The following is a 10682-nucleotide window of genomic DNA, read 5'->3' as shown; positions in this document are numbered from 1 at the left end:
ACAATATCACACAGTGAGGTCTGGGTCCTTACAGAAAATGTCATGAAAATTAATAGAAAATAAAAGTACTTATATGCTTGTTAGATTAAATGGAAAAAAAATCTTTCTTTCTCGACAGACAAGAAATTAACTCAAGACATCATTACCTTATCTAGAATTACATCTCAAATAAAGAAAATCGCTTACACAAAGCGTTAACATAGGCTTCTTATTCTAAATAACGAGGCTGAAGGAGATAGTTTCCACAAACACTCTCAAATGCATTTTCACGGGGGACGGTGAAAGTGTTGTAGCTCAATCAAAAAACTCTACCTCGAGCTCTTACTAACGTACATGGACTAACTCCCCATCATCCCTAGAGAAAATGGTAAGAAACATTGCAAAAATCTAGGCAGGGTCATTTTCATTTTTATTAACCAGAATGCACTTACAGGCTCAAAACAGGGAAACAAAATGTATCTCTAACTACTGCAACGAGGACCCTGGCGGATGGACAAAAGATGACTCTTACAACTAATCAAGTTTACAGTTGGAAAAGTCTGGAGAAAGAAAAAAGTTGTCCTGATGATTATAACCACCCTCTCAAGCCTCTAAGCGAGATTTGCCAGGCCTGTCATAGGCCTTCTCCAGATGCTCGACTTTGTTAATCCTGAAGCCCCTGATCCTGATTTCTTCAGGCACCGAAGCATCTTTGTAATCAACACTTTCAAGGATCCACCCTTTGTTCTCCACCCTACCTTTCACTGTAACCTGTGAGGAGGAGAAATGGACCTTTGGATGATGAGACAAAGGGAGAGTTTCAAAGATTTTTGACATACATGGAGTAATCGGGGTTCATGCGTAACAGAGAGATGCCATAAAAGAATTTGAACTTCTACTAATGTCAATCATTTTACAGAAAGGAAAATGTTAAATGGACAGGAGACAGACTATTATAAGACTTGAAAATACTCATCCCAATATTCAATGCAACAAAGAGAGAAGTTCTACTGGGGCCAAAGAGAGAGTTTTAGATAAATGCACATAAATCAAATTGCATGGAAGAGAACACTTATGCTAGTATCTTCATACATTTCAATGGAAGATAAGTATTCAACCACCAAAGAAAAAAAAAAACAATGGAAGATAAGTAGTTACCTTTCTAAGAATAAGGCTGTTTCCCTGAGAAATAGCCATTATGAGTAATCATGGAATTTATCAAACTCGAATCGATGATTAAAGAAATCTACTTTAGGAGGAGAGAGAAAGAGAGAGAGAGAGAGAGAGAGGCAATCAACTGGTCCAGAATCAGTGTAAAATACACATTGGGAACTAGAACAACAGTTTGTACCTTTGCAGCATCTTCAGGATTGTTTTAGATAAATGCACATAAAGTTGAATGTCTTGCGTGAAAAGAAGAAAACAGAGGAAAGGACAAGTATGGTGCTCTAGACACGCCTGTACATTTAGAACTTTCTTCCTGAGATAGTTTGTCACAACATACCTCTGCATCTTCTCCAGCATTGATGATGAGAGCTCCATCCAAGGAGAGATCCTCAATGAAAATATCACGCCCATTAAGGAGCAGTGTGGACTTTTGAGAAACAGAGCAGCTCGAACCGACTTTTCTTCTCACCTCCGAGAAAGTCAGCCCCCATTTTGGCTTCCATACAATTCGAGGCCATACCTCCACCTCTTGCCCATTAAAAACTTGCATAACAGGATCACCCACGTGAGCACCAGCCTAAATTATAACCAAAATTAGCACCAACAGAGATGCAAGACAATGGGAAAAAGGACCATGATGAATGTGCATTTGGACAAGATTTTCTTGTGTTTGTGTCAAAGAATTAACAAGCATGCATGCATCTTCTCAAGAGAGCTCTACTTTCACATCAAAGTCTCAAACTTCTATATGTATTGACAAGTGTAATTTTGCTTTCTTGAAGCATGTCACGATTTAATGACCAGCAAAATCATTTGGTTAATGGAGCAGAAATCAACTCAGGGGTGGAAACTGGAGACTGAAGATGACGCTAAAGTTTGCAAATCAAATTACATGGAAGAGAACACTTATGCTAGTATCTTCATACATTTCAATGGAAGATAAGTATTCAACCACCAAAGGAAAAAAAAAACAATGGAAGATAAGTAGTTACCTTTCTAAGAATAAGGCTGTTTGCCCGATAAATAGCCATTTCTCCAGAAGTTGCGCTATGATATGGATTTCCTTTTGGAACCTAATCATTATGAGTAATCATGGATTTTATCAAACTCGAAATGATGATTAAAGAAATCTACTTTAGGAAGAGAGAGAGAGAGAGAGAGGCAATCAACTGGTCCAGAATCAGTGTAAAACACACATTGGGAACTAAATCAACAGTTTGTACCTTTGCAGCATCTTCAGGATTGTTTTTGACTGGTGCGTAGGCAAGCCATGTATCCATCACCTAAACAGTAAGTGGGTGTCAACATATCTGATTTAGACAATGCCAATAAGTTCATATAATAAGCTTTCCGCATCCTAAAATTACCGTGAATCCAACTGCTGCAGTTGGAGATAATGTTTTTGGGTAATCCTGCATCATACATTCTAGTCGGGTAGAGGACTTAAATGAAGTTTTGCTGGCATCTTTGTACCTGCGTAAAACAATAAGAACACAAATTAAATGAAAAGCAAAAAGAAATGGCAGGCCATATCGGTATCGTCATACTGCAAATATAAGGGCTTTGTCAGCCTCACTGCAAACACAGTACACACAACAAGACCCCTATTCGTATACTTGAGGCATATCAACCTTTCGCACTTGCATTCAATGAAAAAAAAAAGATACACACTTCTTTTGCTCCATACAATTGGAATGAGATGCTGCCACATCCAACTCTAAGAGACAGAGAACTCAATTTTGCTTTTGCTTGCCCCAAATAGTATCATCTTTCAAACAATCAACTGAAAAGCTATCCCAGATGTCAACAGTCATGATAAAAAAAAATTGACTGTAACATAAGGTAAAAAGGAGATTACTTTGGATTAACAAACTCCTTTATGGCACCTCCTGTTTTTTTCAGTTCTTCAATGTATGGACCAAGTCCCAATATTAGCTGCCAAAAGGAGAAAAATGCAGTCTTAAGAATCCCTTGACAATAGACAACCCTAGACTCAGTAAATAAAACAAGCCACGAAGTTCTACAGAACAACAAAACAGCATTCTTTTAACTAGGGTCATGAAAAAATATCAAACGGATAGCTGATAGACCTATTAACATAGTGAGGCAATCACAGAAACTCTGCTATGAATTCTAGAGAATCTAATTCCTTTTTCATCTCTCAAGCTTGAAACATATTAAACAAACAGAAAGATGATGAATCAGGTATCTTCTATCATACTCTGGTCAATTAGTCTGATTTTGGAGAACTATGGTTAGTGTCTGATAGCCATGTTGGACTAATGCCATTCTGCATGTACACTGTGATTTACAGTGGACTGATGATGAAATGGCAAAATGAACCCTAAATAGTTTAATTTAACAAGCGCGTTATAACACTACAAACTTTTTGAAAGAAAATTACTTGATTTATGTTCCCTGGGAAAGGAGAAAAACCAGTCTCATCATTCACATCTCCATTCAGATAACCAGTTGCTCTAAGCAGGGGATCCAGCTGATTGTATTCCACATTTATCACCATCGTTCTCCCTAAAATAGATTTTTGAGGAAAGGAAATTAGACAGGAATCAACCGTGTCATGGAGAATGAGCTAATAATATAATAATTAGTCCAGCAAATTGTTTTCAATGTTCACTGACGATTGAAAACATCGATATATGCCAGTCTCTCATAGCATCAATTTACTAAAATTTGCAATAAATAACTTTGTCATTTGACATCGAGCAAAACAACTGCTCGAGCCTAGGCTGGTGATAACTAAACTTCCAGATACACCTCAGCTAACACCGTGGCACCTATAAAATTCAACCACTCAAACCAAAATCTTAGCCAACACACAGAAATAGATGATGATTAGACGGCAAGAAAAATCAACAAGAGTGAAAATACTTCAGAACAGTTCTTTATGACAGTATCTCATATGATATCCCATTCCTAAAATATGCAATGAATAATTTCGTCTGTTGACATCAGAGCAAAACAACTGCGTCTGGGTTGCTTTTAACTAAATTCCACGTATTATTCTCAGCTAACACTATGGCACTGATACAACTCAACCAGAGTCATATGAAAATATTAGCCTATACACAAATTAATGATTATTAGATAGCAAAAAAACTAACAAGGAGTAGGAGTCCTCCAGAATAGTTCTTTATAAGCCAAAGAGAGTGTTGGAATATTTCTGGATTCTTATAAACTGTACTTTTTTAGTTAGATGGTTCTTATAAACAGTTAGATAACTACTTCCAACAGTAAGTACCATCTGCATGAGTAAGTTTGGCAATTCCTCCAATAGCTTCTTTAGCTTTCCGGGGAACGGCAAGAGAGTTGACATGAAATTGTCGGATGGCACTGACACCCAAAGCTGCTGGAATTGCCTGCATTACACATGATGGAGGCATTAATTAGTCGGATTCACAGCCTCATGAGTGTAAAAAAACCAGTCCGTCAGCCATCTATTACATCTCTGACCCTGAACCTGACTCGAAGAAACATACCTGAAACTAATCCACTTAAAAGAAACTCTACCTTAAACAGAAGTCCATTTGTATCTTGGAAAAAGAGAACCCATTTCATACCAGCATCGTGCCTGGGAAAAATGCCAAAAACAGTTACAAGTCTTGGAAGAGTGAACTCAAATAACTTCTCTAAAGACATCTTGCCCCATCATTCTGTATCTTCTAAGCATATTTAAGCTAGGTAAAATACAAGGTGAGATATTTTTGCTTGTATCAATGACTGAGGATATCAATGCAGCAACTTAAGTAAGAAGCAAGATCACGTCATTCTTTCCTGCCAAGTTCTCTCTTTTCCCAGCAAAAAACCATCCACTGCTGGTTTCATATAACAAAAGTATGGAATGGCATTTTAAAAGCTTAGTACAAAGATAGGCTCGTGGAAGGACAGCAGGCAGGTATACTGGCATAGTTTGATTGATAACAAATGTTCTGAAAAGAAAACTGGGTAAACTGGTATAGTTTGATGACGTACCACAAATTCAGAAGGCCACTGGAGTAAAGAAGTGCATGAACATCACCATGCCCATGAGGTTTTGTCTAAAATGGGAATAAGTAAAAGGAATCAGCCACAGAGTGATTCTTCAAGTTCAAATTATGAGAAATCTTCACTAACAAAATCAGGACCCAGCCTTACCTGGATTTTGTACTTATCGCTGGGATCCAGTGCGAGCCTGGCATCGTTATCCTCTAAGCATGCAACTTTTTCCTGCATTATTAGGTGCAATCGGACTGAGAACCTTTAGAATGCATAAGCATATTAAAAAATCCTGATGGATGTCGTGAAAGAGCAAAAAATTACCTGTTTCAAAAGTTTAACTTGAGAAGGTTGCATTCCAAAATAACCATTTGATTCCAACAGATGTAAGGTCCGTGCATGAGTATCGTCAGATGTCATGATAACGAAGGGAATCTGGGTGCCACTACCATCTACAGATACACATGCATAATGATGTTACTAAATAGGAGCAAATCCTTTTCAAAGACACATCAATTTCAAAGAGAAATTTGGAGGAGCTTTGCAAGGAAAAGTCGATATCAAAAAAATTTTGGTTCATGACGATACATAGGTTAACAAGGAGAATAATTTGAGGGCTTCTGCACAATCAGGATGGGAAAACTAGAACAGCTGTTGTTAGTTCTTTAGATAGAGATGCTCTTAGCCAGGTTGTGTCTATAGTGAACTTTAATAAACCAAAAGAGAAGTTGTCATGCAACACTTTTGGATTTATCCAGTTCTAGAACCTCGCTTTAAAAGACCATATCCAACAGACCTTCTGTTTCCTTCTAGGATAGAAGATAACAAGAAGAACATGTTTATCAATAGATTCAATGAACCCAGAAGAGTCCATTTATTTCCTTCTAGGATAGAAGATAACAAGAAGAACATGTTTATCAATAGATTCAGTGAACCCACAAGAGACTATTTGGTTGCTTTTGACAAAACTTTTTTTTTTTTTGAAGAATTAGTCCACATGCTTGGTTTGTGCAATAAAATCTCTCTAACTTCTCAAAGGAAAAAAAACGAAATTGAATTTTTTTCTCCCTTATTAAAGATGAGTAGCTTAAAACAAATGTCCAAAAAATTCCATATGAGGTAGTAGTTCAGTTGCTAATCTTCTGATTAGCCTAATTAAAAGTGGCATTACAGTCCATACTTTGCAGAGAACACTAAATAAAGTTAGCAGGACACTCAGTTTCTAGCCAAGACATGCCATCCAGCTTTTTAGCTATTGGAATACCTACGTAGGACACCCAATTTCTGAAGAACTCCTGAAGCATTGCACCACTTTGTCTCAAGGGGTGGATTTGGAGAGTACACAACAAACAAAAGTCTGAATGTTTAGAATCTTCAGTAGCTTTTCTGTGCCGTCCTTTTTTATTCAGCTCCGATGTCCTTTGTTAATTCCTTATATAATGTCTTTCTTTTGCTTGTTTGTTTTTCTTCATCTTTGTCATTGTATATTTGGAGATGGACTAGAAGTTTTCTCTATAAATAAAATCCTTTATGCATGGAGGAGAAGTATAACAAATCAAACCTTCAGCCAATCTACAGCTAGCCTCTTGTAAAGCAAGAACGGATTCAATGTAATGCTGTAGGTAACATGTCCCTGAAGTAGTCTCTGCTGGAAGAGCCACCTGCAAGATGTAGACAATAAGTAAGAATAAAATAGACAATTATGTATAACCAACAAGAAGGAATACAGAATCAGCTGATCTAGCAAGATCCTAGCTTTGTGAAGACCTTGATTCCATTGTATCCAAGGCGTTCCCCAAGTCCACCAGCAACAAGGACGAATGCAGCTTTTTGCGCTTCCTTCACCCCTGTCTCCTCGAAATTGATGAAGTTGTCATCACCAAAAGTTAAAACCTCTCCACTTGGAACCTAGAAGAGGACAATAAAGTTCAGCTATCATGTTCAGTTGATCATTTCAAACAATTTGAGCACTTGGCAGGCAGGAAAGAGAAAAGTCATGCGAAAGATTATCCATGAATTGAGGAAAACGTCCATTTATAGATTGGAAAAGCATGATTTTGAAAAAACATAAAGAAAGCACTGCGGCAAAATATACCCACTGCTCTGTCTTAAGCTTACATGAAACTTTGAATTTGACAACTCAAAATGTGTGGTAAGAACCAAGAAGCTTGTGTGTGGCAAAACAAATATTGCAAAAGACCACAAATAGATTACAAAGCAATTTCTCTCAAGAGTCATAAACAGTTTAACAAAGGTGTAAGTAAGTTCCAACCTGATTATGTGGAAAGCAAAATGTAACACAAAACCAGTCTAAATTCTAGACCAAGTCCACAGTCTTGGTCTATCAGGGGATCAGGTGAGAACAGCCCAGTACAATTGCAAACGAAAATGTCCTCACTTGTTAATGCATCAATTTCACCTATTAAGATTGGAACCTAACTAAGAACTACATTTATCATATTTCCCCTAAGTTTGACATCTTACAAGCCTGTCACATACACCTATCTATCACAATTTACAACTCATAAATGGATATACTATGTGGTTATCATCCTCTACTACATTAAACCACCAGTATATAACTCTGTCGTATTTTTGAACAGATGTCTGTGCATTTGAACATGGGGAAATTTGAGTCATACAAGTTTACTACCCGAAAAAAGAAGGTTTTGTAGAAAAGTAGAAAGCAACTTCCCTACAATAGTTCAACCTCTATAGCCCAAAAAGCAACTGCTACTTGGAATACATTTCTTTTTCTTTTCTTTTTTTTTTTTTTTTTTTTTACTTTGGGGGAAGGGGGAGGGGCAGATTGTAAATATGTATCTCAAAGAAGGAAACTTCATCTATTTGTGAGAAAACCATTTCACCAGAAAACTCTTGGCCACTTATGATCACAGTAGCTACATTAAATCCAAACCAAGAACACAGAAGCTCTTCATGTAATCAAAATTGTAGAGATGGAAGCTTTGTCATCAAGGAATTCAGTTACATGTGTGCGTCATGCATTGTAGCTCTTAAAGAAGCTAATGAAAATGCAGGAGCAGTCTTCATTTCAGTAAATAACACGTAAACAGTAACCGTTCAGTAAGCAAACAATTCATATTTATTTATAAAAAAAAAAAAAAACTATCCAGTAGAAAGTCTTCATTCGGACAAAATCCATTCTTCACAGGTCTTTGCTTCAGAAAATATAATTAAGCAGTACTAAATATCAAATTATCGATACATACTGAAGGTGTGAAGCCATCAAATGGGTTCTTTCCTGCTTTTGAATCTGCTAAGAGTTCCCTCGCAGTTTTTATGTACGATGCCAAGCCTCCCGGATAACTTGTATCAAGCCTAGCTACCTGGAGAATACAACCACGCGGATAAGAAAAAGCAATCTCTAGTAAAGACAAGCAAGTTCAGGTTCAAGATTTCCATATTCGATGTACACAGGATTTTGCTAATTACAGATTCCGAAAATCAAGTAGTAAAACCATAAACCAGGTCTGAAAGGTAACAAGCTGGACACATATATCAGTAACAGGAATGCAGGAAAGCATCAGCAGAAGCAAGCTCCATTTAAATGGACAAATTGGATACTGTATCCCTACGTGCGCACTCTACTGTTAGAAAAGATAGTAAAATAAAACAAAATACAGATCGCGAAAGTTGATGGGACAAATGTTGCAGCAAAAGATCGCCATCTAAACAATCGACTTCCCGCATTAGCAAAAAAAAAAAAAAAAAAAATCACAGAGAAAAAAACACAAAAATAAATTGGTTCCGCTTAATATCATCAGAATTGAAAAAGAAAATAACTAAATACACAGGATTTAAGCAAATGGTAGATCACGCCGCGCATTTCTCCCTCGCCGAAGACAAACACAAACGAACCGCAAGTCCTTGATACACACCGCAAGTCAAAGGAAGGAGAATTCGTCTAAAGTTCTCCACTAAACTCGATCCGGAAAACATTAAAATCATCCGCCGAACCACCGCCGGCTCACGTACCTGCTCCAGGAAGGCCTTCTTGCGATCGTCGTCGACGCCGGGATCCGCCCAGTGCTCGAACACGCGGCTCTGCCCCGTCTCCACCAGCATCTTCGCCAGCTCCACCTGACCACACACGGCGAAACGCAACCACCGCCAACCGAGAAAAACCAACCGTCACGAGAGGAAATCCCAACCGAACCACCCCGTGCACTCACACACATCACCACTCCCTCCCAAACAGAGCGACGTACGTACCTGGTCGGGCGACAGGGCGGGGAGGTTGCTCCGGAGGCCCGGGGGAGCGGAGGCGGCCCAATCGCCGCCGGCGATGTCGAGCCCGGAGAGCGATTCGGCGACGGACGCCATCGTCGGAGGGGCGCGATCTGGAGGAGGAGGAGGAGGATTGGGGTTGCGGCTGGGAACTTGGGAGGGAAGAGGAGATGGAGATGGAGATGAAGGAGAAGAGAAATGAGGAGGAGATGAAAGGGGACTGTGAGCGATCGGGAGTGAATGCTGAACTGGATTCGCTGTAGCTGACAATCATTCGCATCTGCAGGAAAGAGGAAGATGCCGTTTTTTCGATAAAGGTTCGCTGCTTGCTTACGCGACTGAGCTCCCCCCACTCATCACGCTCACGTGCGTGAGTTGTCTGTGAGTTCGGGCCCCACCGCGATCGCCTTTCCGAATCTGGAGTTTTCTTTTTCTTTTTCTCTCTTCTTCTTCCTAGCTTGAAAAATTATAAAAATAATTAATATCACCAAAAATTTACTCTAAAAAACTTCAAACCGTTATACTTGTGACAAACTTACCATTCATTAGTTTTCGGTAAATTTTACCGTTAAATTATTAAATTGATAAACACATAATAGGTATATTATTTTGGAGTTTTGTATGGTATCAATCCAATTTAAAGGAAATTAAATAGAAAATAAATTTGTCATAAATATATCAATTTGAGATTTTTTATTATAATTCACAGTAAATTTTTTGTAGATAATTTAGAGCTTTTTATATATTAACCATTTTTATAATCGACTAGCCGGCTGCTCGTCTGACTAGCCGGCTCTAGCTGGCTAGTAGAGTGTTTATCCTCATTCGCCACTACTCATCTAGCTGGCTGGTGTTTGTCTCTATCTCCTGAAGACAGATAGTCCTTGTTTTCTTCCCTCTTGTCGGGTGGCTATTTTCTTTTGGCTCTTTTGCCTGGTTTTTAGTTGTTTAGTTGGTCTCCTGGTTTACTTGGGTGTTTTCTTTTTACATCGATTCTCTTACACTCTTTTTGACCTTTGTCCCTGTGAGTGTTTGTTTTTGGCGCCAATCTTGTGTACAGCTAGTTAAAAGCTCTCAATATATTCTTACATTTACCAAAAAAACAAAACCATTTTTATAATTATTAATTCAAACAAACATATCTTGAGTGCATTTATTTAAAGGAAAATGAATGATTTGGAAAATATTTTCCTAAAAATGATCGTTTGTGTCGCTAACAAAAATGAATCAATGAAAAATATTTTCTGAAACTTCTAAACATAAATTATCATCAATAATAAAAATGTTTATAATCG

The 10682-nt window shown here is 38.1% G+C and overlaps 1 protein-coding gene across 2 annotated transcripts; it reads right to left on the bottom strand.

The window, feature by feature from the left end:
* Window positions 1–377: 377 nt before the first annotated feature.
* LOC104450548 (UDP-sugar pyrophosphorylase) lies at window positions 378–9688 on the bottom strand. Of its 2 annotated transcripts, XM_010065148.3 has the most exons (18): window positions 9373–9688; window positions 9136–9240; window positions 8370–8486; window positions 6907–7047; window positions 6701–6800; window positions 5464–5591; window positions 5299–5370; window positions 5137–5201; window positions 4675–4735; window positions 4406–4523; window positions 3551–3675; window positions 3005–3081; window positions 2514–2619; window positions 2370–2429; window positions 2139–2219; window positions 1484–1723; window positions 1138–1161; window positions 378–750 (listed from the first exon to the last, which is right to left on the bottom strand). In XM_010065148.3, the coding sequence occupies exons 1-18, from the start codon at window positions 9481–9483 to the stop codon at window positions 583–585; spliced, it is 1899 nt and encodes a 632-aa protein (XP_010063450.2). In that variant the 5' UTR covers window positions 9484–9688; the 3' UTR covers window positions 378–582. The 2 variants fall into 2 exon arrangements, with proteins under 2 accessions (XP_010063450.2, XP_010063451.2); XM_010065149.3 differs by lacking the exon at window positions 1138–1161 and having other exon boundaries at window positions 9373–9483.
* Between the last annotated feature and the right edge of the window lie 994 nt (window positions 9689–10682).

The sequence above is a fragment of the Eucalyptus grandis genome, chromosome 6 (genome assembly GCF_016545825.1).
Source record: "Eucalyptus grandis isolate ANBG69807.140 chromosome 6, ASM1654582v1, whole genome shotgun sequence".
NCBI lineage: Eukaryota > Viridiplantae > Streptophyta > Magnoliopsida > Myrtales > Myrtaceae > Eucalyptus > Eucalyptus grandis.
The sequence above is the reverse complement of the archived record's forward strand: the minus strand, read 5'-3'. Positions and strand labels throughout refer to the sequence as shown.